General features: G+C 38.0%; 1 protein-coding gene across 1 annotated transcript in view; it reads right to left on the minus strand.

The window, feature by feature from the left end:
• The window catches only part of SHPRH (SNF2 histone linker PHD RING helicase), a 58769-nt gene that overhangs the window by 9203 nt on the left and 24588 nt on the right, over nt 1-24978 (minus strand). The window contains exons 14-22 of the mRNA XM_081942981.1: nt 23205-23326; nt 11906-11994; nt 8609-8701; nt 8093-8200; nt 6031-6173; nt 4693-4866; nt 4257-4319; nt 3616-3841; nt 2212-2355 (exon numbers count right to left, since the gene is read on the minus strand). Coding sequence (XP_081799107.1) covers nt 2212-2355; nt 3616-3841; nt 4257-4319; nt 4693-4866; nt 6031-6173; nt 8093-8200; nt 8609-8701; nt 11906-11994; nt 23205-23326 — 1162 coding nt within the window. The remainder of the gene's footprint in view (nt 1-2211; nt 2356-3615; nt 3842-4256; nt 4320-4692; nt 4867-6030; nt 6174-8092; nt 8201-8608; nt 8702-11905; nt 11995-23204; nt 23327-24978) is intronic.

The raw sequence follows: 24978 nt of genomic DNA on the forward strand, positions 1-24978 counted from the left end.
AATACATACAGGCATATTTCATTTTATTGCACTTTGCAGATGTGTTTTTTTACAAGACTCTTTAACAGCAAAATGATTATGACTGAAGGCTGAGATGATGATTATCATTTTTTTAAACCAATACAGCATTTTTAATTAAGGTATGTACTTTTTTAGACATAATATTAATGCACACTTAATAGACTACAGTTTAGTGTAAACGTCCCCATTTATACACAATGGGGAGCCAAAAAAGTCATGACTCACTCTATTGCAATGGTCTGAAACAGAACCAATTATCCCTCTAATTTTTTTTCAGTGTGAGCAGAAAAGTATAGTGTTTGAGCGGCACATTTTTATGCCTGAGCACCTGAATTTTTTTCACAAATGTCACCTAAGACAACAACGAAATCAGTATTATTTGAAACTCAAAGTTATGTTTCTTCAAGGTACTCGCTTAATTAAAAGTGTTATATAATGTCAGTATCACTTAACAACGCTCCTGCTTAGCAACCAAAATGTTTGCTCAGGAACTCTGGCATTTGAAGCACGCAAGTCTTAAAACTGTCAAGTTACAAGACCCTTGCACCCCTAACTCTTTAGGAAAAAAAACCCCAGGGGTCTTCAAACCTGACAGCTTGAAGACTTGTGGACTTCAACTCCCAGAATTCCTCCTCCAGTCATGTTGGCTCAGGAACTCTGGCATTGAAGTGTGCAAGTCTTAAAGCTGTCAAGTTGCAAGACCCTTTGCACCCCTAACCCTTTAGAAAAAAAAAACCCAGGATCTTCAAACCTGACAGCTTGAAGACTTGTGGACTTCAACTCCCAGAATTCCTCCTCCAGTCATGTTGGCTCAGGAACTCTGGCATTGAAGTGTGCAAGTCTTAAAGCTGTCAAGTTGCAAGACCCTTTGCACCCCTAACCCTTTAGAAAAAAAAAACCCAGGATCTTCAAACCTGACAGCTTGAAGACTTGTGGACTTCAACTCCCAGAATTCCTCCTCCAGTCATGTTGGCTCAGGAACTCTGGCATTGAAGCATGCAAGTCTTAAAGCTGTCAAGTTGCAAGACCCTTTGCACCCCTAACCCTTTAGAAAAAAAAAAACCAGGATCTTCAAACCTGACAGCTTGAAGACTTGTGGACTTCCAACTCCCAGAATTCCTCCTCCAGTCATGTTGCGGCGACGTCATCTGCGTGGATCCATCTTCGGCTTTTTTCACAGGGGGCAGGGCTGCTGCTGAAGAAGCCGACAAGCCCTTGCCGCCACCAGAATAACAGCTGCCTCCTCTTCCTCCTCCTCCAACAGCACTACTACATTTGGAGTGAAGCCACCAAAGCTCCTGCTGGCGCCCCCCTCCACTCGGAGCACTGCGTTACCCCTGCTGCCTTCTCCGCTGCCGCTGTGCTTTTGAGAAGCCATGAGGCCTTTTCCCCCTGCTCCTGCCCCCCCGCCACCTTCCTACTGGCTCCCGCGGCCTCATGGCTCCTCAAAAGCACAGCAGAGGAGGAGGGGGCAGGGTAACGCAGGGCCCAGCTCAGGTGCTCCAAACGGAGGGGGAGGCGACGCTGCCATGGGCGGGGGCGCTGGCGGGAGCTTTGGCGGCTTCACCTCTGCCGCAGCGTCAGGTGCTGTTAGAGGAGGAGGAGGCGGCAGCAGATATTCCGGTAGCGGCAGGGGCTTTACTTTAGCTGCAGCGCCGGGTGCAAGCAGCTAGGATTGGCCACCCACAAAGGACCTCCTCCCCGGGCTTGCTTTCCTGGCATTAGTCGCCCCGCGCTCACCAAAACAAGTCCGGGGAGGTCCTTTGCGGGCGGCCAGTTCTAGCCGTCTGCAAAGGACCTCCCCAGCCTCCGGTGCCTGTGACAGCAGAAAGCACTGCGTGGCAGTTGGAAAATGCTGCACGGTGTTTTCTTGCCACCTGCGCGGGCGCACAGCCGCGCACCTTAGAGGAAGCAGTGAACAGAACCTGAAATATCTTTGAGGTATACCTGTAACAGTGTTGAATGTTAGTGGTTTATAGTTTGAGATTATACCCCTCAGTGACTGCTAATCATTAGGGCTATGCAGTTTTGAACTAAAATGTCACTTCAGATCCACTGAAGCAATCTTTCAAAGTTAAATAGCAACTTGTGCCCTCACTGTTGAATAAGGTTAGCCCCAACTCAATGCTTTACAAACTGATCCACCTTATTAAGCAATATTCCAGCTTCTCAAGTATAAAGATACGTCACCTCAAGTGGCTCAATTATGTGAAGAACAGGGTGATTGGGTTTCGCCTCTTCTGGATGACGCATTCTGAGGCGTTCGGTGGCCATAGCAAGTTCATCAATGGCAGAGACATGGTCTCTTAAGACCATCCAGTATTCATGAAGCAACTGAAAGGTCAATTGTTTTGATCAGGAAAAAAACTCTTTTAAGTTGTCTTCAATAAAACATAGCATTTGTACAGATTCTATGATAACAGGGACAGAAAATATAACAGGAGCAGTAACTTAGGTTTCCCTCTCTGTGTTATATGACAAGCAACTCCATCTCTAAAGAACACAGGAAAACAATAAAACCATGCAAAAAAAAACTCTTCCAGTAATTTCTACCTGAATATATTCATATATGTGCATATATATTTGCATATATAAACACACACACCCAGATACACATCTCCTTAACATACATGGACACTGATGTTAATACAACCTTGCAACACCTAGAGAAGTAATCCAAGCAATTATGTCCCATTTGTAAATATGAATTAGGGACAAGTTACATCTTACTTAAAGATATCTAGCACATAACTCATAACTCAGATTATTAGTTAGTGAACTTTTTGGAGCATTCAATATTCCATAATGAAATTTTTGGCATTGTGTTACTGGAAGAAATACACTTTACCTGATGTCTTAATCTCAAATGATACTGTTACATTATGCAGGAATTAAGGATATAAATTACACTTAAATAATACAGAGCATGTGTCATGGAAATCAAACAGATAACTGTACATATATCATGAATATATTTAGCATTTAGTCTCCTATGTATTTTCAAACAACCAAAAATGAAGAAATTTCCCCCCACTATTAATACTGATTAATGCTAGCAATTTCAAATTCCTTACATTCCAAACAACTATTCTTTCCTTACAAATTCCTCCCATTCCAAACAACTATTTCTTACTGGATAAAGCAAGCTGATGCATGAGCAATAGGATTATTTTAAAAAGTCAAGTATATATAGACATCAATCTCTGCCTTACATGCCTGCTATTAATATATTTTCCTAGACACTAGATTTATTGTTTAGCATACCTACTCTCAGATGAGAACATATCTATCTCTCTAAATGTGGCAAAGTTTTCTACCATCAATAAAATTTGGTAGGACCTAATGAATTAACACCCGATTACATTCACAATATATAACGGCCTATTATTTCATTACTTTTTTAATATATTACGAGCATTTTTAGTGTTTTGCAATGGCTTATGTAATAAAGTTAATCTGAATCTACATCTTGCGTCTTGCAGCTTACTTACAGTAATATTTAGTTTCAGGTTATACTCGAATTGCCCACATGGCTGATACCAGGCAACTATTTTTATATTAAGATTTTGCCGAGATTTGTTCGTCTTGTTCTACCTTATATTCCTTTTTCCACGCTTCAAAAAGTTCCAAGAAGATGTTGCCTTCTTCAATTGCCTTGGAATCTAGCCTATGAGCTTTGGCAAAAGACAATATCGCTTTCAAGGAGCGCTCAGTTTCACTTGCTGCCCAGAGACCTCTACTGGTGGTAGGCAAACGATCATCAACCAGGCCTTCTTCATCTTCTATCATTTCTTCAAAGATCGCCATCTGGCCTTTTACACTTTAATGCAAAAACATTACAGCTGTCATCATAGCTGAAGATTCCATACATCTTAATAAAAACAAAGATATTGGCAAAACAAAACAAAATACACTTTCTTAACTGGAAAGAGGTGCCACAAGGGCACGAGAACACATGATGTGATCTCATTATTTGAAAAAACAAACCCACCATACCCAAATATAATCCCTTCTTCAAAAAGCACAGTGACAGAAAGCAATTCATTTAAGCTCTACAACTGGATAAAAGGCACAATAGTTTCTAAAAAAAAAAAGAATGCATCTTATTTTTTGCAGCACTAAAATTCAGAAAGTACACAGGGCTTTTTTATAATTTTTTTTATTAATAATTACTTTTGGATGCTTGATTTTGTCATTAAGTGTAATGAAAAAAAAGGAAAGCAATAAGCACTTACGTGTGGGAAAAGAGTTTTGATTCATATTCTGTGAACAATTCATCAGCTTTACAAAAGACACAACTGGAAATACAAATTTTACAAAAAGATCAGTAAACAAAGATTCCTGCTAAGTAAGGGAGCTTCTTCAACAGAAATATACAAAATCAATTCCCTTGAAGTTTTAATGAGAATTCGACAATTAAAAAACTGTCTTTCTATCTAAATAAATCAAATAAGATAAAAATGTATGCATTGTGTTAGCTGCACATCAATTATGTATCTTATGTTAATTAATCAATTAACTGAATAATTCGTTAACACACAGTATAACAACCAGAATTTTTTTGTCATAAAGCAATAACGCCAATTACAATCTCATGACAATTTTACCAGAACAAACAGAAGAAAAGCAGAACGAAATCTCTATCATTTGGCCAATATTTTTTACACCTACTTGTTTAGCGGCAATCTAACTGGCCGCAGATGGCAGATCGTGGCAGCCTCAATAACTGCTTTGGAAGGAGGTCCTTCCAGATTTTTCACAGCTTCTCTCACTTGCTTCTGCAGTTTCTTCACTTCTTCCATTTGAGTTGTCAGAAGATACTGCAGTCCTCTGCAGTCACGAAATCTAGGAAGAGATAAATGGATATTCAAGGATTAGAACATTATATCGGAACAGATTTATTCAGACATGTATCTGAAATGGATGGGCTTTAGTTACAATCTGCTATTTTCGGAACAGATTTATTCAGTCATGTATCTGAAATGGGTGGGTGCTATTTTCTTTTTTTCTTTTTTGAATTTTTTTTTTAATTAAACAAAAACACAAAAAAAGAATCATCCTTCATTACATCTTAGAAAGAAAGCGTGTCGATTGGTTGCAAATAACTTTCGTGCATTTCTTCCAGTCATTACTTATAGTTCATATTAGATTATACAAAATCAAAAATCTTTGTATATCTTACTATCAATGTACCACAATTCTCATTTGACTACAATTATTTAAACGTGCTTTTACCTCAAATTATTTATACTTAAAGACACAACCACTTAATGGAATTCATTAGCTATTTCAAAAATCCTCCAATAACATTACACTTTTATAACATATTCTAAGTAAAAGTCAATTAATAAAATTTATAAACCTTTTTTTTTTGCTATTTTCAAGGTGGTGTCATAATCACATAGATTTTTTTAAAAAATAGCAACCTCCAGAATAAGTTATTTTTAGGGATGCACTTAAGATATGTATAGATTCCACATTATATTTTCAGAACATAAAAATGGTTTTACACATACACACAACACACACAAACATATATAGCTAGAAAAAAAGGAAAGTTGGGAAGATCAATTTAAAAGAGAGGTGCTATGAAAAAAGCTATATACACTGACTCCATAATAATTGCTATCTTTATGGCAGGACAGAAAGTTATTTCCATTTAATTTAAATTATTTTAATTCTATTTACTCCTCTGATTGGTTATGGACAGATAACATAAGTTATCAGACAAACTACCCTGAACAGACCCACTGGAAGTCTTAAACAGTTAGAGTAGGCCTTGTGGTATCATGAAGAAGCCAGCTCATGCAATTTGCACATTAACAACCATCATGAGAATTTCTTACGTCTCTCCCTCAGTCAAGATTGCCCAGCATGAATGTAAAACCATACAGATCCACTTAATATTGCAAGTTTATTGCAAATGATTACGACTTCTCCCATAACCAACGTTATAATTGCAATGAAGAAGTTGAAATTTAGCAACATTTTTTTCTATTTGTGACTTACTTATCTGCCATCAAGAGCTTATTCATTTGCTGTTTGTAATTACTGGTTAGATCATTTTGTACTCGCTGTACAAGCTCCTCATCTATTGCATACTGTATTGCTGACTGAATCACATCCAACCACCAAGGTGAACTCGAGCGTATCTGGGGTATAGCAGAAAAGTTGTGACCATAAATAAATGTCCCTCATGCTTTCCTGGACCAGATTGTATCATGACAGGCTTAACAGTACTATGAGTTCAAACTAATAATGAGAAAAGTTGTCTTTTCCAAGTATCAAAGAAAAAATGCATTATGCAGAGAAACTGAGTTAATGGCATAGTAGTATGACTTAAAAAATAATAACCAAAGGAAAGAAAAACATCATACATGGATATGCAATAATATACATCCAGACTGTTTTAACAAGTTCTGATGTAATGCAATATTATGCTAGGGAATCTTTAGCAACTTAATAATTTTAAATGAACCTGAAAATTCCAGCTCTAGATATATGTTTGTCAAGGTGTTTATCTGTATCAATTTTTGAAAGTTATTAACATTTCCATCTTGTGCCCATGTACAACCAGAGCTGCCTTTCAAAAATAGTCTGGCAATGTATTTTTTTTCTTGTGCTTAACATGCCTGGTAGAACAAAGGACTATAACAACAACTTCTTACTATTGGATCAATACTTGAGTTACAAAATTCCTATCACCACCTTACTTTTGTGAAATTCTAAAAAAAATAATAGTAAATGCTCCAGATACCTTAAGATAGTTTCTGAAGAAAAAAAATACAAGAGCTACCTGAAGCACAGGTTTTAAATCACTGAAAAACAGCACTCTCAAAGAAAATGCCTTGTGAATAATCCATTGCTAATGCTTCCAAAGATGAATGCCTCCATGATTCAGTGAGTCATTCCATAACTACATGTCATTTCTATTGCTGCACAATGCTCTCTCTAGCATGGAGGAACAGTGTCAGACTTTGACCAGAAGGCATGGACGAAGTCCCCGCTAAGCTGTGAAGCTCAACCATCTGTACTGTCTTACCTCATGTCAATTTTATGAAGTTAAGCTAAAACATCTAACGGAGCTCATTGCAAAAGCAGAATGTAAGTATGATATCACAAATTTGTAGAGATCCTAATTATAAAATGTCCTTAGTTTAAAGATACCTTCTGATTTGGGATATAGAGGAAATAATCTAAGTTTTGACTCTCACAACTGGTCTGGAAGATAGGAATCAAAGATACACATTTTTTTTATCTCCATGCTGATGCTACAAAATTGCATTATGGTTGAGCTTCACACAAAATATAAGTTAAGAAGTCGATATGGCAATTACCTTCTGATTGATTAGTATTAGTTTGGATGTCTGTATCACATTAAATCTGGAGGAATTACTACACTCAGTGGGTACTGTTCTGTTCTCTGTTTGGTATATAGAGGCAGCATCTAATAATAGCATATACACAAACTAAACTGATACCTAGGAAGAGAGACAATAGCTGAAACTATAATAAATGCATTAGGTTTTTATAAAGAATTCTTTGAAGCACATGGCCAGAGACATAATGTAGTTACTGTCCTAGCAGATAATTCTAATGTGGAGACATTTTTAAAGTTACTTGACTTTACCATGACACCATGTGTTTTAACAATTTGACTAAATTAGTCTTAGAACTATTTCTAAGCTAGATGTTTTTGTACTTTGTCTTCTTAATAAAGGAAACAAGTAAGATGTGACCCCCATTTAAATATTTCTAAAGAACCTAATTAGCTTTTGAATGATAGGCTGTTAATAAACAATCATATTTTTAATTCACTAAACTTATAACAGAAGCTCAATTTGTCCTGTGCAAAACATTTCAAATTAAAGCATTCTTAATTTGGAATGTGACTATTTGACTGTGAAAGTCCTATAAGGGATGTGGCATCTTATCTGAACATGTTTCTAATATTTTCTAATTCAGAAGATATACACATCCTGATTTCAAGATGCCCTGCAATAAAGGATGCAAAAATATAGTATATCTGTATGTTAAAAAGATAAATCAAATGATGGCAGCCATGTCTTACTTTCCTTTGGAGTTCATGAATTGTCTGTAAAACTGGCTGCAAAGCCTGATGAGCTTCAGCAACTTCTGCATTTGATTTACTCATATAATGCTGGCGGAGTTGTTCACACTGCGTTTAAATGAAAGATTAGGTAGTCACATAACCTTAACAGGAAACCTTTTACCAAAGAAATACAGTTACTCCTTAGATATATTACTGTAATTAAACAAATTTATTCTAGAATATTAGACTGGTTTGATTAATGATTTCAATAAGACAACAAAGTATAATTAACAGACATGGGTTCTCCTAAAGAGACAAAGAATCCCCCATTCTTAATCCCGTGAAAATATTTTACTAGCCCTGGACCAGTACAGATTTATTAATACAGAGTTTATCATGAAATGTCCCATATAGAAATGTTCTATGTTTGTAGACACAACTTATCTATTTTTATAGACTTTTTATTTTTATTTTATTTTTTGCCAATTGGTACTCCTTTACTCATACCCTGAAATGTATACAATGAACAAGTACCTCTTCCTTAAGTCTGCCATCTCTTAAAGTGGGTGATATCCCAGGATGATTTGCTGTCAGAAGTTCCATCAGATTGTGTGTAGAATGAAGTCTCTGTCAATGTAACATATATGCCTGTCATGAAGTTGAATATATTCTGAAGACTGTAATAGGGAACCGTTTAATGTGTAACAGATTTGCACACTAAGGAAACTTAGAACATAATTTCTTACTTTTAATTGTACAGTACTGTATATACTCATTTACAGATCAGGGCATCTGACCAGGATGGCTATTTTGTATGGTCATTGAAGTAACTTTTATTTTTTATTTTTATTTTTTAAAGTAAAGGTCTGTGAGGGCTGCAAGGAATATGGATTATGATGTGATGAAAAATTCTGCTCATTTGAAAGGATTTTGTGACAGAGGAATGAAAGGTTTTTAAATGGCTGCCTTAAGCCCTTTGCCTCTTTTGTCCAAAACATGTTATTTCTGAACAGATGAAAACATTTTCACTGCTGAATTTAAATAGTGTACTAAAAGCAAAAAAAATTGAGCCAGGGGGGAAGGCTCCTTGAATTCATGGCGTTCTTTGCTCCAGATTCTGTGTTTGACCTTCACAAACCCTGCCAATAGCCACAGCAAAGTAATGGAGAGGGAGAAAAAAAGTAGGCTTTTAGAATGGAAATGTGTGATAAGAAGTAATATAAATATTGTAAATCAATAACTGGAAAACACACACATTCTTTATTTCAAAAGCTTTCAAAGCATTCAGAAGATGAAATGAAAAGACCCATCATTTCAAATTATTGCTGTCAAACATGTGTATACAAATGTATCAGTCATCTAGACAATGACAAATAGAGCTATACAACCACACAAAATTGATTCAATAATTTGTTCCAGGAAATTACTGAACTCAATTCAATAACCATGGAGAACCACAGAAATGACCTTGGAGAAAGAATACAAGTAGTCCTTAACTCATGATTACAACTGGGGCTAGCATTTCCATTGCTAACTGATGCAGCCATAAAACGACATCACATGACCCCATTGCTTAGTGATGGCAATCCTGGCACTCCACACTGCAATCATTCAGCAAATTCCACTAGCCCTTAGGTAAGGATCTACCCCAATCCAAGCCATCCCAAACTGGAACTCTCCTAGCCCTAAGCTTTGGTTCCTCCAAGGTAAAAGACTGCCTCTCCTTCAACTCCCCCCAACTGCCTATGCCCCTCATTTCTATTCTTTTGACCTCCCTGCACTGTCTTGCAGGGCAGCAAGCAGCCCCAGAAGCATGTGGCTCAGGTGCTTCACGGCATACCATGACTCTGGAACTGCAAAAAATCCCTGCGCTGCTGCACAGCATGAAACTGCAGCCGCCCTGGAAGCTTCAGCTACCTCAGCATGGCCCAGAAGCATAACACAAAGCCACTGTGCCCTGGGAAACTCCAAAAATGCAGTGCAAAGCCTCTACATCCTGAGAAGTTCCAACAGTTGATCTATTGCAGGAAGCACCCCAGTCCAGGCCTAGTTGCACTCACCCTTGCCACCCTGAATCCCAGTGACCTGCCACCTGAGCTGACCATCACCATCTTCTTGATCTTGCTACTGATGAGATGTAGCTGTTCTGGCCCTATGAGACAGCTGCTGGCCATGTGTGGCCATCTTCTCCAGGTCTCACGAAAATGGGCATGCGACTTGGAGAACAGTGTATGCGATTTGGAGAATGGCACAAGCAGGAAGAAGGCCTGGCACGGCCAGCAGTTACCTTGCATAGTGCCATTCTAGAATACTGTGCCAGCAGAAGATCATAGAACTGCAGTTGGGGGGCAGCAGTTCTATGGTTTATAGGGTGGCAGGGGCAATTGAGAGGGGCCCAGAGGAGCTGGGGAGGGTGCGCAGGTAGAGATTTACCTCAGCAACTTGCTACTTTCCCTGCTGGCTTTCCCAGCAAATAAAGTTGTGAATGGCAAACATGTGATTAAGGGGTACTTGGCAACTGATCTTAAGTGCAAAAAGTTGTAATCACCTGACAGCAGGGGTGCTGCAAGAGCTGTAACTTCAGGGATCAGTTGTAAATCCCTATTCAGCATTGCTACAACTTTGAACACTCACTGAATGAACAGTCATAAGTCAAGGATTACCTGTATATCAGTAAAGCAGAATACTGACATTTTTTCATGGAACCTGTTTCCTGACCTGGCGTGCTCAAAGGGCTGACCCCAGTCTTGAAAGCCTATAAAGTACCATGTCTCAAATAGACTGGTGCAATCTCTTCAAAAATACCCATAAAGATTTCAAAAATATCAGACACCAATAAACTAAGCTAAGTAATTCAATGCTAAGTGGAGTATTATATATGTACATACAGCTTTGTTCTATTTATTTATTATTTATTTATTTATTTTACTGTGCTTCTAGACCGCCCCCTCTCCCAAAAGGGACTCGGGGCGGTGTACAGTCCATGCAAAGAATACATCAAAATACAATAAATAGAAGAATTAAATATGTACAGTTAAATATGGAGGAGGTTAAAAATAGAATTAAAAAGAACTGTACAGTTAGCCAGTATATATAAATATAATTTTAAAACCCCTAAGAAACACACAAATTAAATTAAAAACAATACCCCCAAACTAACCAGTTAATAGTACGTCTACCAGGAGGTAACAGTTGTAATTATGCCAGGCCCGCTAGTCGGAACAGGTGAGTCTTCAATTTTTGCCGGAAGGAGCGGAGGTCAGTGGTGGTTCTGATGTCGGGGGGGAGGTCATTCCAGAGGGTTGGGCCCATCACAGAGAAGGCCCTACTCCTTGGTGTCGCCCGTTGGCATTGCCTAGTGGACGGCACCAGGAGAAGCCCCTCCCTGTGTGAGCGAATTGGCCGCAGGGATGTATGTGGAAGGATGCGATCCCGCAAGTAACTAGGTCCTGTGCCATGGAGCGCTTTAAAGATGGTAATCAAGACCTTGAAACGCACCCGAAAAACCACAGGTAGCCAGTGCAGCTCGCGCAGGAGAGGTGTTACGTGGGAGTACCTAGTACTTCCCATCACAGCCCGCGCGGCTGCGTTCTGAACTAACATTTTTCTAAAGAAAGAACTGCATTTATTTAAGATACTTATGCCTTGTTCTTTAACAGTATTATTTAGATCCATCGGCATCAATAACAACTGCCACATAAAACAAAATTGAGATGTAATAATTGCTCAGTATTTGTTTATTCATAAATGAATTCATAAAGGTTTAGATTTTTTAAAAACACATTTATTAGTCTATGCGCTCTTTCAAAAAAACCAAATTAGTGTACATACTTGCAATGAATCTGTTTTGAGCTTCTCTTTATGTTCTTCAGAGGAACGTAGAACCTCTCTATACAAGTCTGCTGCCAAAGCATATTCTCCTGAAAAATTAGCACATTTCAGACTAGATCATTGCATTTCTGTTTTCTGCTTACATAAAATTATACACCATCATTACCTTTTTTAAAGAAGACCTTTAAATTATACACACACACACACAAGAATACATGAATCTAGCTGAAAAGGACTTGAATTACCAAACTTCCACTCTGAAAATGAAGTTTAAAAAAATGTCTACCATGGAATTATTATTCCCATAATAAAAAGGTGACGTTTCTTGAATCATTCTCTTCACTAAAGAGGATGTGGAGGAAAAATATGAAGCATTAATCAGGGAATTCTTTTGCAATTAACAAACCAAAATATCCAAAATCCAAAGCCAATCTTTGCCTTGCCAGTTCTACCTTGTTCAGCTAGTTCAGGGTGAATCTGCCATATATTTGACAGTCTGTTTCAATTACCAGCTGGTAAGTCAAACTTTTTACCAAATACACTTGTGGAATGCTTCCACTGAATTTCTTTCCACTGCTATAATCCTTCTATTAAAACTCAGATAAATGAAGTGACCAAATAACAGCTTCATATTATTTGTGAAAATTGATTTCTGCTTGCTGTTTCTCAAAGTACTGTCCTTGCTGTTCCTTGCATGCCTTGTGGTTGACGTTGGGGGGAAAAAAACAGGAGATGACTGTTAATGTGCTATACTTCAAACAATGAACCAGGCCCAATTCAAGTATAATAGGAAACCACTATCAAGTGATATCCATGTTTCTCTTTCTGTTCTAATTTTAGGACTCCAAAGAAATCAGTTCAATCTGTTTTCAAATTTAAACCATACTCCAGTGTGCCTGATATTGAAAAGAATCTGGTATCAAAGTTGGATTTCAGTTCTTTAAGTTAAACAAATCATAAATTTCAAAGCAGGAAATGTGTAATTGTGTTTTCTTAAGTCCAAGCTTCAAATCTTCTCCTTACAATCATGAAAAAGTAGAGGGGAGAAGAAATATATAAACCAGAAATTCAGGCAGGTTTATTTATGTCCAAGGAAACTGTGGTTTCCCATTGCACTTGAACTCCAAAATTGAAAACGTCACTCCACTCACTGTAACTTCCATGCAAAATATTATTACATAATCATTTAAAGTTATGCTAAAGCTTGAATGACTTGGACAAGACAGTTCCCTGCATTATCAAAACTATCTGGTTGAAATGGTAAACATGAGTATGTAGTATTTTTAAACAATCAATATTTAAATATACAATCTCTTTGAAAAATACAAACACAACATTGTCTGAAACATTGTTTACATCCAGTTCATAAGAAATTAAATACAGGTAGTAAATGATTTACAACAGTTCATTTAGTGACCGTTTGAAGTTACAACAGTGCTGGAAAAAAAGTGACATAATCATTTTTCACACTTACAACCACTGCAGCATCATGTGATCAAAATTCAGATGCTTGACAACTAGTTTATATTTATGACAGTTGCACTGTCCCAGGGTCATGTGGTCACCTTTTGCTAACTACTGATAAGCAGTCAATGGGGAAGCCAGATTTATTTAGCAACCATGTCACTAACTTAACAACTGCTATGATTCACTTAACAACTATTAACAATTAGCAAGAAAAGTTGTAAAATGAGACAAAATTCACTTAACAAATGTCTCACTTATCAACAGAAATTTTGGCCTCAATTGTGGTTGTAAGTTGAGGACTGTCTGTATAACATCAAGATAATATTAAAAGGAGGAATTCATTACAGTTCTGAGAGGACAAAGCTTATGCACTGTCAGTTTAATAGACAGTTAACATCCTGACATAATCATAATCTCCTCACATTAGAACTTAAAATCTAAGAATCGTTTTCTTCTCTTCTCAGCACTTACATCCTTTAATGAATTATTTTCCAAAATTCCACAGATTGAAATATTAAAACCCCAGATTTCCTAAATCGAAATCCAAGTGTTTCTGGGAATTTCCCTTTCCTCCCTTCTAACAGACATTGATCAGAGGTGGAAATCACTGTCCTTCCATAAAGAGCAATTGGAAAAATAAGTCAAAATTGTGACTCTTACTACACAAAGAAGTAGCTTTAGGTCATTTTCCTCAATAAAGAAATGTAATTTTTGACACAATTGTTTAATTGGGTTATCTTTACCTAGTTTTAGAACTTATTTGGAGAACAGATCACATTTTAGATTCAGCGCTATTTTCGATGGGAGGCTTTCCCCCCCCCCACTCAGCGCTGTTTTCGATGGGAGGCTTTTCCCCCTCTCAGAGCTCTTTCCCTTCGCAAAAGATCGCTGAGAGGAGGAAAGGGAGGATTCCCCACCCCACTCAGTGCTGTTTTCGATGGGAGGCTTTCCCCCCTCTCAGAGCTGTTTCCCTTCGCAAAAGATCGCTGAGAGGAGGAAAGGGAGGATTCCCCACCCCACTCAGCGCTGTTTTCGATGGGAGGCTTTTCCCCCTCTCAGAGATGTTTCCCTTCGCAAAAGATCGCTGAGAGGAGGAAAGGGAGGATTCCCCACCCCACTCAGTGCTGTTTTCGATGGGAGGCTTCCCCCCCCCCTCTCAGAGCTATTTCCCTTCGCAAAAGATCGCTGAGAGGAGGAAAGGGAGGATTCCCCACCCCACTCAGCGCTGTTTTCGATGGGAGGCTTCCCCCCCCCCTCAGAGCTGTTTCCCTTCGCAAAAGATCGCTGAGAGGAGGAAAGAGAGGATTCCTCACCCCACTCAGCGCTGTTTTTGATGGGATGGGAGGCTTTTCCCCCTCTCAGAGCTGTTTCCCTTCGCAAAAGATCGCTGAGAGGAGGAAAGGGAGGATTCCCCACCCCACTCAGCGCTGTTTTCGATGGGAGGCTTTTCCCCCTCTCAGAGCTGTTTCCCTTCGCAGAAGATCACTGAGAGGAGGAAAGGGATGATTTCCCACCCCACTCAGCGCTGTTTTCAATGGATAGGCGTGTGGCTTGGTTTAGCAATGGAGCGGCTTCTGGATGGGTGGGGGGGCGAGCGAGTGAGCGAGTGACAGGGGCGGGGCAGGAACATACTTCCAGGTTCATTGACCAACCGGCTCACCCGAACCGGTGCGGACCGGCAGAAACCCACCACTGCCTGGATGACTCTGAATCTTCAGATGTTATACTGTAAGAACTAATTCATGAAGGTATTAAATTTATTGGAAATGGTTCATGAAAGTTTTCTTTTTATTTCATAAATCCATTTGTTGTTTTCAACTAAAGCAAACTGCAAAAAAGCTATTTCTTAAGAGTAACGTTTCCTTTTGGCATTAAAATCCAGAATTGACATTCACTTGATATTTAAAAGAACTGCAGGCAAACTACTATGAACAAAAATAATATTTGTCACTTCATTTTAAAGACATCCAGTGAATTTAAGACCAAAGCTGAAGCTGATTCAAGTTTCATAAAGCCATAAAACAATATATAAGACCAAAGCCTTAACAAATGTGCTTTAGAATCAGCAACAGGGCGGGGGGGGGGGAATGTTCCTAGGAGGGATGAGCAAGAACATCAGGAATGTATGCCAAGAGTATAGAATTCCAGCGAGGTCATTCAAGCATGAAGGTTTACCCAGTTGCCCAGCTGAACTAGCAGACTCCTACTTTGGGCAGCAGCGACAAACAAGAAGATGCTGGAGGCAGATGATCACTTTAGCGACAATGACAAAGGCATTTTTTCATACTGCACAGGATAGTCAAGATAAACCGACTAACAATATAGTTCTGAATGAGGGCCCCCTCAGGTTGGATGCTCCTCAACAGGCGACTCAGAAGTGCTGAGAATCTTTTGAATTACTAAGGGTGCTCATGGCATGGCTAATTTAAAGCTTTCAGGGCATCTAATGTAGATGCCACAGTTTCATGCAGGAAAAAAAATCTGAAGTTACAATGATAAAATTATAATCATAACATGGAATCTAAAAAGCATAAATATGGGGATGTTCAGCATACTGAAAGATGAAATGAAGTTGACTAAATATTGTGCTCACTATTTGGGCAGAAAAATAGAGAACACACTAAGCTTTCAGTTAGGTAAAAGGTAGCAAGAACAATTGACCACAGTGCAATTAATGATTTAATACGGTCATTTATATGATGCAGATCACTCTTTAATATGAAAATTATGCAAGTTAATGCTCCACCTACTGATGCAAAAGAAGAGATTAATGAGTTTAATGCTCAAGTTCAATTTGAAATCAACAGAATATGCAAGCAAGATGAAATACCTGCTGGAGATTGGAACGCCAAGGGGGAAAATATTGAGGATGAAGTGTTAATTCTACTATATGGAAAAGGAGAATGATTTATCCATTTCTGCCAATGATTTTTCATTGCTAACAATCTTCAAATAACTAAAATGATACCTATAAACATGGAATCAATGCTTACCATACACAAAAATCAAACTAACCATATTATTGGTATAAGAAGATAGCAGAGCTCAATTATAACACCCAAACATAGCTGGAGACTGACTGTGAAAAGTTAAGCTAAAGTGAAAAAAAGAAAGTCAACCAGAATCCATGATGTGATTTTGAACATATAGCTACCATTTTTAAGGATAACATCAAAAATCATATTGAAGGAGTAAATCTCATTTATAGGGAACTAGAAGAACTGTGGAATGAATACAAAGGATGAATGTGAAAAGAGACCAAACAATTGAACAAAGCAAACTGGATATCTGAAAATATATTCCCTACTAATACTAGAAGTTAAATCACCATTCTAGTCATTACTAAATCAGAACAAATGGATATTTTTTTCTAAACACATTCCATGGCTTGAATGTCTGGAATCTCCTTTCCATAAGGGGCTGTAATCTAGCACTACGTTGCTAGAATATGAAGTTAAAGATATTATACAATAGCTGCATACTCAACTATCCTTTCTTTGGAATTAGTATGAAGACTGACCTCTTCAATGGCCTCTGTAATTTTCCAGATTTGCTGTCATCTTTTTGGTTAGAACCTTTACAAGCTCTTCTTCTTGCCATATTTTTATAGATATTCCATCAATTCCTGTTCAAGCTGGCTTTAGAAAAGGCCAAAGAACATGAAACATTATTACTGCTGAACAATGGACAATTGAGAAAGCCAAAGAATACCAAGAAGTCAATATGTGCTCCACTGATTATAGAAAGATCTTTGATTCTGTTGATTATATCAAACTGGAAAGTGTTTAGAAAAATAAGAATCTCAAAACACCTCATTTGTTTTCATGCAAAACCTATTATTCATAGGTCAGGAAGCTACAGTCCAGATAGAATGTGTTTGGATAGTCTCCTCCTATTTATTCAATTTATACAGATAGTCCTTGTTTACTGAATACTCATTCAATGACTGTTCAAAATTATGATGGTGCTGAAAAATTATTATGACCAAATTACGATCATTTACTACTTTGACAGCCTCCCTCAGTTATGTAAATGCTATTAGTCAATACATATTGTTCTGGTATTTTTTTCCCCTCACTTTCAGAACAGAAAGATTGAAGAGAAAGGGACTGCAAGAAAGTAAGCTCCACATATTGAAGGTAATGGAATTGTGCCAATAGCTCGGGGATGGGAGCCATGACACGCTATTCAAACGGATTACAGTATGCTCTTGAAATCTCTTCTCCAAACTCTCTGCTCTGCAAATAAGCCAGAGAAAGGAGCTGGCAAGAAGAGATTGCTAACAGAAATCATTTGCTCAACCATTCCCCACCCACCCAAAGAATGGAAAGAGATTTCAAGAAAGCAAACTGTTCTTCTATTTATTTGTTTATTTGTTTGTAACATTTATTGGCGACCCACTGAAGGTAGCTCTGAGCAGCTTACAATCACAAAAAATAAAATTGACATAAGCTAAAAACATAAATAAGTTAATACAAAAAGCCAAATACTGTGGCCCAATTAAAAGATGGGAAGGGCAGGAGAAGGATGCGGGGGAAGTTGGACCTTTTGTTAATCTATCAACTCCACCGTGATACTCCCCATTGGAGCCCCAAGCTAACATGAAGAACCAGATCTTTAGGCTCTTACAGAAGGTTGGAGATGACCTCACTCCAGGGGGCAAGCAGGTGCAATGGCAGAGAAGGACTTTCTCCTGGACCCCATCAGCCAAAATAATTAGGCCATTAAGCCCACAGCATGCTTTCTCTGCTAGCACGTGTGGGGCAGGACAGTCCCAATGGGATGAGATGGTCCCTCAATTAGCTTGGACCCATACAATGATGGGCTCAAAACATGATTACCAATACATTGAATTACACCTGGAAACAGACCAGCAGCCAATGCAGTTCACAGAAAAGTGGTGTTACATGGGCAATTCTTGGAGCTGTAGCTTCTGAATGCCTTTTAAGGGTAGCCCTATTGAAAGCAATGTGATTGCATTGGTAACAGGAAAGGGATAGGCAAAGGAGAGGTTGCCTACAGAAATTGTTGGCTTTTTTCTCTTTCCTCTTGCACAGAAGAAACACTGAAGTTGCAGAGATTTAAAGAGTATTGTAAGCTGCTTATGTAGTGTACCGAGTGTTCTGACCCAGGCTTCCTTAGAAAGCAAGAAGCAAAGTCTTGGGAGAAAGAGAGCTGACGTTGCGCCGGCACAACGTGCGATCTTGGTGCTCCGAGATCGCAGTCGAATTTCTGCTGCTGGATGGTCCATTTGGACTTAAACCATCCTGCAGTGACGGTGATTGAGAAGGGCACCTCCTGCTGATCTCAGGGACACCGCAAAGTCCCTGAAAGTTCCAGGAATAGCCCTTTTTTTCCGGCGACAGAAATGCAGCTAATGAAACTGTTGAAGTTGGGACAGCTCCGGAACGGGAAGAAAGCAGAAAGAGAAAGCGTGTCGAATTGGTGAGGGAATATTATTAGAGGAAGAGACTACCCAAGAAAAAAAATTAAGTTAAGATTGAAGACAGAAGACTGTAGGAGGCGAAATTGATCTGCATTGAACTTAGTGTGTTATCCAGTTTCTTTTTTTTTTTCACGGATGGAACTTTTGCAGGAGCTCCCTATATTTAAATTGAATGGATTAATTCTTTCTTCTTCTTTTTTCACTTTTGCTTATACCTATAGATTAAAATTCTCCTTTTTTTATAATGCTTGATTTGATTGATTGGATTGTTTTTGATCTCCATTTAAGTTTTTTTTCTTTCTTAAGCTTGGAATATAAAGAAGATAATAAGAAGGATTATAAAGAGGGTTGTAACAACAGGAGAAAAAGCAGTTATATTGCCACTTAAAGGTTGGAGGCTGGATACATTGTTTTTTCTTCTTTCTCTTTGATCACTTGAGATTCAAGGTTCTTTCAGTTTGTTTACTGACAGTGATAGTAAGAAGAGCACAAGTTGTTTATACATGTGCCTTTTGGAAGTTCTATCACTAGCTATTAGAGGGAAGACAACATTTTGACCTGAAAGATAATAAATGAACCTGTTTGAAGTTTATTAAAATAGCCTTGAACCCTATAGTGGCAGTGTCTGCAAAATTGGAAGAATGGCTCAGCAGGAAAAAGAAACTGTAACATTGCAAACGATTATGTTTGAAATTCAAAATCTATTAGTTGTGACAGAGAGAATTGAAAAGAGATTGGAGAATATGGAATACAAAACAGAAAAATCTGATGGAGAAACTGAGGATGTTTACCAAATGAAGAAAGTGGAGGACAGAGTTCAAAAGATGGAAGAAAAAAATGAGCAAAGAGATAAGAAAACTGTGGATACTGACAACAAAGTGAGCATGGTTGGTAATGGCAAGAGGGGAATATGGAAAGGGGAGATGGATGGATTGGAACTCTACCCCAGACTTCAAAGCACAGAAGAAGAAAAGAGAGAAAAATTGACGGAGAAGAGAGAAATCTTGACAGAAGCACTAGCGATAACCAAAAATAAGCTGATGGAAAGAACAGATATTGGGTTTCAAGCTTTTATGAGATATGAAAGGAATAACAGGTTGCCAAGAGAAGTTTATACAAGATTTATTAAGAAAGTAACTAGAACATTAATGCTACAAATGGCAAGAGATATAAGACCGCACTATTACTGGAAAGATACAGGTTGATGCAATGAAAATGTATAATAAAAAATTAAGCTAAATTTAGTTTACTGGTAGTATGTATAAAATGAAGCGACAATAGCTATAGTTAAATAATGATTAATAATGATAACAATACATATAAGATATATTAGTTGGATAATATATAATTTTATATAAACAACACATGGAGATTATGAGAGGAGGTTTAAAAGTTTTATCTAGAATATGTTATAAAGATGTATTGTGATTGGATGATCTTAGGATGATTGAATTGAATGTTATTATATAATTCTATTCTAGATTTTGAATATTATATATAAAAGGATGTAAAAACAATTATAGTCAAATTAAGGTTGAGATATAATTGTGATATACATGAATATAGGTGAATTTAAAATATGCGATTTGATATGAAAAGCAGGTGGTGACTATGGAAGAGATGCATGGAAATACTGTAACCAACTGACATACCTTTTACAATTTGTAATGGAAGATGGGTTTTTTTTTATGTTTGTCCTTGTTCAAAAACAAATAAAAATTGTTTTTTTAAAAAAGAAACAAAGTCTTGGTTCCTGCAAAACCTCTTTTATTTACATGACTGTGAATTCTTTTCATTCAGTCAGCAAGGCTTAGTAAACAGTCTTTCAGAGGAATGTTTATCCCCACACACCTTATCTTGTTTGGAGCGCTGCCAGATAACTAGTTTCCAAACACAGGACAAGGCAAACTTGGCACAGTCTCTTCAAGTCACACACAGAACTTTCCACTCTTGAACCGACAGAATGAACGAATGGTTTCCTGCAAAAGCCCACTCCCCATTCATTCCTCTTTTGTTTCCTATGGGAGGGGCCAATCACCTCCAATATGTGGCTTTACTCTTAAGTCAACCCTGCTTTCTTAGTTGTTCTTGTCTTCTGGCAGCTCTGCACATGCGCACACTGGGAACAGACTGCAGCTCTTCTTCTGCCTCATTGTTGTCTAACTCCCTCTCTGCCTCCAACGCAGAGCCCTCATCTGAGCCTTCCTCAACCCCCAGGACTTGCCCATATTCCTCCCCAACCTCCTCACTGTCCAACTCTGCTGCCAGCTCTGCTGGTCACCAGCAGGCCACAACACCGGGACTGCAATTTCATTGTTTTTGATGTATAGAAGAGCAAAGCTGAAAGTATGAAACTGACTAGTCTTGTCTCTTTCTAGCTTTACAGCACAGTTATGATTACATGATTTTTTTAGTAAGCCACTGTTTCACTTAGTGTTAAGGCTTCAATTAGGATCATTAAGCGAGGACTACCTTATACTGAGTATGAGGAAAGTTGGTCTGAAAAAGATAAGAATAATTTTAAAACTGGAGAAGAAATATAAATACTTATGCTTGCAGATGCTACTTTGACAACAGAAAATGCAAACAGTGTGCAAGTTCTAGTAATAAATGACAAGAAGCACAGAGAAAAATTGGGACTAAGATTAAACATAAAGAAGACCAAACTAATTACAATAGATCATGATGGCAAACCTTTTTGGCACCAAGTGCCCAAGTGCCCAAACCAGAATGCATGTGAGCATATGCTGGAGCCCTGGAAATGCAAAAATCACCTGGCTGGCCCACCTGGTCTTCTGGTTTCTGGCGTGCACATGCACACCATTCAACAGATCTTTGCGTGTGCCGGAGTGCCGGAAATCCGAAGACCAGGTGGCTGGTGCACATATGCATACTGGTAAGTTGTTCTTCAGGTTTCTGGGGCTCTAGCACACACAAAGATCAGCTGACTGGGGCACATGTGCACGCCACAAACCAGAAGAGCAGCTGGCGATGGTACACATGCTTACAGAGAACCCTGGCACATGTGCCATAGGTTCACCATCACGGCAATAGGTAGGACCACCATGATAGAATTGACAATAAAGATACTGAAGTGATGGAGAACACCTACATTTCAGGTTCAACCATCAATAGTAAAGGAGCTAGCAATCAAGAAATATTCTGCAGATCAGCCTTCCTAGAGCAGCCATGAAGGCCCTGGAAAAGATATTCAAATGCCATGATGCACCTATACCTACAAAGATCAGAATTGTGTAGGCATTGCTTCTCCCTGTGACATTCTGTGAAAGTACAGTTTGGACTTCAAAAAAGCAATCCTTTGAACTTTGGTGCTGAAGAAGTTTCCTGAGAATACCAGAAGTAGCCAAAGGAATAAATGGGAAACATTAAAATGTATCAACGCACAACATTTTCACTCCAGGGACAAATGTCCAGGCTTAAATTTGGACACATATTGCAAAAACACAGCTGTCTGGATATAATCATAATGCTAGCAAATGTGGAAGGAAAGAGAACAACCAGCAGCAATGTGAATTTTCTGAGTTACAACAGTAATGAGTATATTATTGGAAGATCTGAAGGGCCAAGCTGGGGTGATTAACCTGGAGAAAACTAAGAAGCAAAGTCTTGGTTCCTGCAAAACCTAAGAGTCATTACCAGTTTGATGACAATTAATCAACCAATAAACCTAAATATGTTAGCAACATAATACAAAAGTCTGATTCAATTTACACACTGTATTATTTAAATTCTATTTAGTTTTGTGTCTGAAAACCAAAACAGTACCATTCCATATATTCATTGCTATTCTCATTAGGCAACTACATTCAGATGAAAGCTACTTTTTGCTTGGAAGAATCTAGTGAAAACCAAATCGTTTAACTTAAATAACATACAGGTAGTCCTCACTTAATGAACATTTGTTTAGCAAATGTTTCAAAATTATGGGGGCACTGAAAAAAAGTGACTTACAACTGGCCCTCACATTTATGATAGTCGCATTATCCCTGCAGTCACGTGATCATGATCATGACACTTGGCAACTGTAATGTAGTTACAACAGTTGCAGCATCCTGCTGTCATTGTCACTTTCCGAGATGTAGTCAATGAGAAAGCTGGCAGGGAAGATTACAAGTCACAGTCTTGGGATGTCTCGCTTAAAGACCATGGTGATTCATGTAATAACTGTGGCAAAAAATGTTGTGAAATCAAATGCAGTTACATGATTCCTCATTTAATAACTGTACTGCTTAGCAACATATTTTCTATCCCTTTTTTATTCGTAAGTTGAGGTCAACCTTTAACAAATTAAGATAAAAAGAACAGAATATATTTCCAAGTCAAAGAATCATCCCATACTATTTCCAAGGTTTTTTTTCCTTTTACCTTTAATAATATGAATACCAGCTAAGCCGTTAAGAGCACACACCAATTGGCGATGAGCTTCTTCACATTCTATCCGACATTTTTTCTGCAGAGATGTTAAAAGCTCTTCCATTGTCATTGTGCTGGAACAAAGACCCAAACATAAATTATAGACATAATTCTAATAGCTATCCAAATTACTGCAGAACGAAGATACTCTTGGCCACAGGCTTTACAATTTGCATACAATTTGCATAATATGGGAGAGATCATAAGTGTGGACATAGAATGTAACTGTCTTAAGTAAAAGTGACTGATCAGCACTACAACAATGTCAATTAAGAATGGTTGAGGCCGCCAGAAGAGCAAGAGCCAGAACGTTATATTTCCCGTGACACCCGAAGCGGTAAAAGAGGAAATAAAGAAGAGGATGACTGATCAACAACAATGAATAGTTAAAATAATGGAGGATGCAACAAAGCAAAAGCAGGGAAAACCATATGTTCCTATTAGGATGCCAGAATAACAAAAACACTCTATGAGTGCAGGTGCTGGAGGAGATATTGTGGCTCCATGAGTGCAGGCAAGCATGTGAAGGGCTGTGGCAGGACCACGCAAATGTGGGCAGGCATGGGGATGGGATGCTGAGGCATTTGTGTAAGTGAACATGGGAAATGGCACTGCAGTGCCACACAGATGTGGGTTGGCATGAGTAGAGGCACTACAAAAGTGTCTTGTGGCCTTCCCTTCCCAACTCACCCATTAACTTTGCTTGTGGGAAGCTGACAGGAAAATAACCAATGGCAATCATAAGACCATGGGATGCTACAATTGTAAATATGAGCTAGTTGCCAAATGCCTGGATCGGGATCATCTGCCTGTGGGGGTGCTGGGATGGCTAGAACTTCAAGGACCGGGCATTAAGCATCACTCATTCATCATTGTCAACTTCAAATAGTCATTGAATGAGTAATTAATAATCAAGACTATTTGTAATCTAAGATTAAAATCACTAGATCCCAGCTATACATTTCCTGAAATTACAATGGTTTAAACAACCATTATGGTAAAATTTAATAGAAATAGCAGCCTCCGAATACAGGTTTGTATAATATTTCTAGTACAGTGATGGCATGAACTGTCAACTACAAATTTCACAATGATTTGCTACTCCTTCTTCAAGTGAGGAAAAAAGAGAAAATAGATAATTATTCACTACAATTAATTCTCAGTCACTGGCCCTAATCTAAAATTTAACTGAATTTCATTAATGGTGAACACATTGAAGTTAGTATTTCTTCAACACTACTGTTTTCATTGTAAATAATTAGCTTTGAATGAAGTAATCGGTTTTAGACATTTTCTAACTAAATTATTTGGATTATTTATGTGTAAATAAATCACCTTACAAAGCAAATACAATTCATATCCGATTTGATCAATTTAAAGTACACAAAAAGGAGATGTTGCTTTCAAAAATACTGTTGTCTAAAGTAGCCTTTGTCAAGTAAAGTTTTGTGGAATCCTAAAGACTGTAGTTTCAAAAAAATATTTTGTTTGGACTTCCCACAGAGGTCAGTGCTACTGGTGAAAGTGGTGGGAATGTTTAGATGCCACTATTTGTTGACTTACCTGATACTTTGCTGTTGTAAATATGATTGGATAGCTTATTTTTTAATATGTAATTTTTATTATGAATTTTTATTATAATAGTAAAAACCTAATACAAGGTAAATTAAAAGAAAACAGAGGAGTAAAAAGTACAGGGAAAAGGAAAAAAGAAAAAGAGAAAGAC

The sequence above is a fragment of the Natrix helvetica genome, assembly GCF_964273705.1.
Source record: "Natrix helvetica genome assembly, chromosome: 2".
Classification (NCBI taxonomy): Eukaryota; Metazoa; Chordata; class Lepidosauria; order Squamata; family Natricidae; genus Natrix; species Natrix helvetica.